Source organism: Cryptomeria japonica, chromosome 6 (genome assembly GCF_030272615.1).
Source record: "Cryptomeria japonica chromosome 6, Sugi_1.0, whole genome shotgun sequence".
NCBI classification, from domain to species: domain Eukaryota; kingdom Viridiplantae; phylum Streptophyta; class Pinopsida; order Cupressales; family Cupressaceae; genus Cryptomeria; species Cryptomeria japonica.
In genome coordinates, this window is record NC_081410.1 from 672,596,253 (window position 1) to 672,600,246 (window position 3,994).

General features: G+C 38.1%; 1 protein-coding gene across 1 annotated transcript; it reads right to left on the reverse strand.

The window, feature by feature from the left end:
* Positions 1-331: 331 nt before the first annotated feature.
* LOC131050893 (G-type lectin S-receptor-like serine/threonine-protein kinase At2g19130) lies at positions 332-3,244 on the reverse strand. The gene has a single exon (XM_057985196.2). The coding sequence runs from the start codon at positions 3,155-3,157 to the stop codon at positions 701-703; it is 2,457 nt and encodes an 818-aa protein (XP_057841179.2). The 5' UTR covers positions 3,158-3,244; the 3' UTR covers positions 332-700.
* Positions 3,245-3,994: the final 750 nt, after the last annotated feature.

Sequence of the window (3,994 nt, forward strand, 5' to 3'; positions counted from 1 at the left end):
TTTATGATTGAAAAATAACACCCTCAAATAATTTGATAAAATAATATATACATAAATATATTATACATATTAAACATGGTAATTTAAAAGGCAATGATTATTTTCCATATAAAATGACATCTGATTAAAAACACAAATTTGCATAACATGGATATTTTTCAACGGATTTTTTGCATTTTTAGAGCATTAAAAAGGCAGATTAAGAGAATCAAAAGAATAGAAATCGCATAAAAATCTGTTGTCATTTACAGATTTTATATTTTTTATCAGATACTGTTTTATATGAAGAATAAACAGCTCCAATTTAAAATATATATTAAAAATCAAATAATAATAAAAAAGTTATCAATTAAATTTCTATTTTAAATATATACTTCACAGATCTGAAAGAAAATCTCCACAATAAAAATCTAGGAGTCTTAACAATTTGATGGAACCCCTTAGAAACTCTAGCAATTCTAAAGCCGATTCTGCTCTTAGATTTTAAGAAGGAAAAGTCGTGATGTACAAAACATTTTTTAACCAATTTATCATTGCAGAGAAACCATTCGAAATTTAACAAGTGATTATGTGACCTCACTGAGCATAAACAAAATACAAGTGGTATAGAAGTTGCAGAAGATTATAGACTAAGCATGGACAAAATACAAGTGGTATAGAAGCTGCAGAAGATTATAGTTTAACAAGTGATTATGTGACCTCACTGAGCATAAACAACTTCAGTTTCCATTTTAGTCGCTTTTACAGGATGATTGCTAACCAGCACTTGTGGGGGCCTCTCATATTGTTCCACGCCACCCTCTGATTTGCCTTCCAAACTCCGAACAACTTGGGCCATGCTCGGCCTCTCATTCTCATCCTTTTCAATGCACTGAATGCTTACCACAGCTGCTCTTCTCACCTCTTCAGCATCTGCCTTGTCTGCAATCCTTTCATCCACAATACCGATTGTATTTCCCTTGTGAATTTGAGTTGCTGCCCAAGTAGGAAAGTATTGCTGAGATTCCTGCACGCTCAAGTCACTATTTCGTCGGCCTGAGATTATTTCGAGCAGGGTCATGCCGAAGCTGTATACATCCGCCTTCACTGTTATGGGCACGCCAGACAGCCACTCGGGAGCTAAATACCCTCTTGTTCCTCTTGTTGTCGTCAACACTCTGCTGAAATCTCTACCAACAAGCTTTGCCAATCCAAAATCAGCCACTTTTGGAGAGAAATCCGCGTCTAGAAGAATATTTTCTGGCTTGATATCGCAATGGATGATGCGATCCCTGCATTCTTCGTGGAGATAAAGTAACCCTTTTGCAGTGCCTAAAGCGATTCCAAATCTAGTATTCCAGTCCAAAACCTTGTCTGCTTCTTTGGACCTGCGGGACAAGAAATTGTTGAGAGACCCGTTTTGCATGTACTCATAAACAAGCATTCTTTCAGATCTGTCTACACAGAATCCCCGGAGCCTCACCAAATTCAGATGATGTATGTTTCCAATTGTGCTTATTTCCGCACGGAATTGCTTTTCTGCTTGAGCTGAACCCTCCAATCTTTTCACGGCTACAAGGGTTTTATCTGGCAGAGTTCCTTTGAAGACAGAGCCAAAGGCTCCCTTTCCCAACTTTTGGGCAAAATTGTTGGTCGCAATTTTCATCTCTTTGTAGGTGAATGTGCTGAGCGATGTTGATGCGTCGTTATTATTGTCTTCCTCAAGCAGCGTTCGACGCTTGCGCTGAATAAACCATGCAACAATGAAGAGAGTACTCAAAACAGCAAGACCCAAAGGAATTGAAATGGAGAGCACAACTACTCTGCTGCTGCTACTATCTGCGTCAGGTGACAACTGTGGCACATCAGAAGCAGCCAATCGAATGAATGAGGACTGACCATCTGATGAATTAGCCTGCATGCTGAACAGATCGCCAAACCACAATTTACAAACGGCAGAATTTGAATCAGTGAAAGCAAAGGCCGTGCAGGAACAATTGTTTAGACAAGCAGTTTTACACCCTTGTAGAGACTCTTGGGTATTTTGAGAAGCCACTCCATCATATGATAACGACATATTACTGAGTTGAAGGAAACCATCTGTGGTGCCACTTGCACTGCCATTGATGGAGGAGCAGTTTAATGGAGTACGCCGAACACAACCGCTTAACCACCACTGCTGAGAACGCCAGGCAGTAGCGTTTCTTGGCTGGAAGCCTTGCGGACAACTGCATGACTGAATATTTGCTTGGGCAAGACAAACTCCATAAGCACCGCATACGCCATACACCTCGCAATTTGTATGGGGAGAATTATAAACCAGGTTCCAGCTTTTCTTATTAAGCAACACGTAGAATGATAGCTGACCGTCCCAGCTGAGAATTTCCCTCGCCATCATCGTCAAACTAGCTTCCGGTGAAAGCCCATATGTGTAGTACATTTTTGTCGGAGAAACCACTACGAATTCCTGCAAAAATGTGGGATCAGATATTGCCTGTGGCATGGTGGTAAAATATCTACCAGTCCACTCTCCCGAGCTGTAATATGAAACACCAGTTTTATACTGCAGCACAAAGTCTGTCTTTCCTGGAGAGGGATTCATTTGGAGAAAGAAAGGCCCGGGCGCTGGATCCACCGAACTCTTCCAAGAGTACAATTTCAAGCCTTTCGAAAGCTTCATGGTAGGCATAAAATGATCTGTGGGATTTTCAAAGCTCTCCCACACAGTCTCAGAACTGTTTTGGGCGGCTATAAGAACAAAATTACCAGTGTCGAGTATCGAAGCCTTGGATCCCTTAGCTTGCTGAGCATCATTACTCGACCAAACGACTTTTCCTTGCCAATCAGATACAGTGAGATAACCAGATGTAGAGAGAGAGAAGACACCGGGCATGTTTGTGATGGAAGTTTCTCTGTTAGCCACCCAAATGATGGTCTTGTCAGGGATCTGGGCATACCAGATGCCAACATACCAGTTGTTGGTTCCATTGGGACTGAAAAACCCCAATTCAAAAGTGCCATTCTTTGAAATGATGGTCTGGTTTTCCCTTAGAGAAGTCCCCAGAGAGAGGGTGTCTCCAGCAGCAACAAATAACTGGCAACTACGCTGGAGAATAAGCACAGCAAGACCTAAAATGAAGCAGTTGAATGGTAAACGATCCTTGAGGAACCAGTTCATTTTCTTTCGGCTATTATTTCTCTCTCTCCAGAAATGAATGTATCTGGTAACAAAAGCTGTGATCTTTAATAATTTTTAATGAGATATTAAATAGGCCACCGGATACACGTACGTTGTCGAAAGATCGCCTGGTTTTAATGGTCAGTAGATTTTATTGAGTCCTGGTTAAATTAAGATCATAAATGGAAGCTTCCACCCGAACCCACGTTTTTTGAACTTTTGATTGCTGAGGTGAGGAGTGCAGGTAAACCAGTCATGATCTTGAAATCTAAAACACAGAAGAAAGAAATTATATTTTAACCAATGCATATTCCTATGAGTCATTTTTATGCATGCTCTATGACTTCACAGCTTTATTTATATCTTTGCAGAAAATGGGAGACTAATTCTATTCAATAAAGAGTTGTCATTCAACTTTAAAGAGTGCCTTAATATTATATACATAAACTTTTTAATCCACGAAAAATTAATGTGAGAGATTTGATCATGTTTAAAAAAAAATATTAATTGTATGAAGAATTTCATGAGTGCTAAGAATGTAATTTTTATTTTATTATTAAATTTTACAATATATATATATTTTATATATTTTTAGAGTTTGAGATGAGATTTATTAATCTATGACATATCTATAAATGAAAGTATAAGACGTGTCTTAGTTTTCATCTTAGGTGAGACATTCAAACAACATTTTAATTCAAAATTTCACTTTCTAATACTTAAAAAAGAAATCCATAAAAAAATTAAAGATGATTTAAGTTAATTGTTTTTGACATTTTATGTGAAGATTCTAACTATACTTTAATAAAACAAATGTCTCATTTTAAATATTTATTA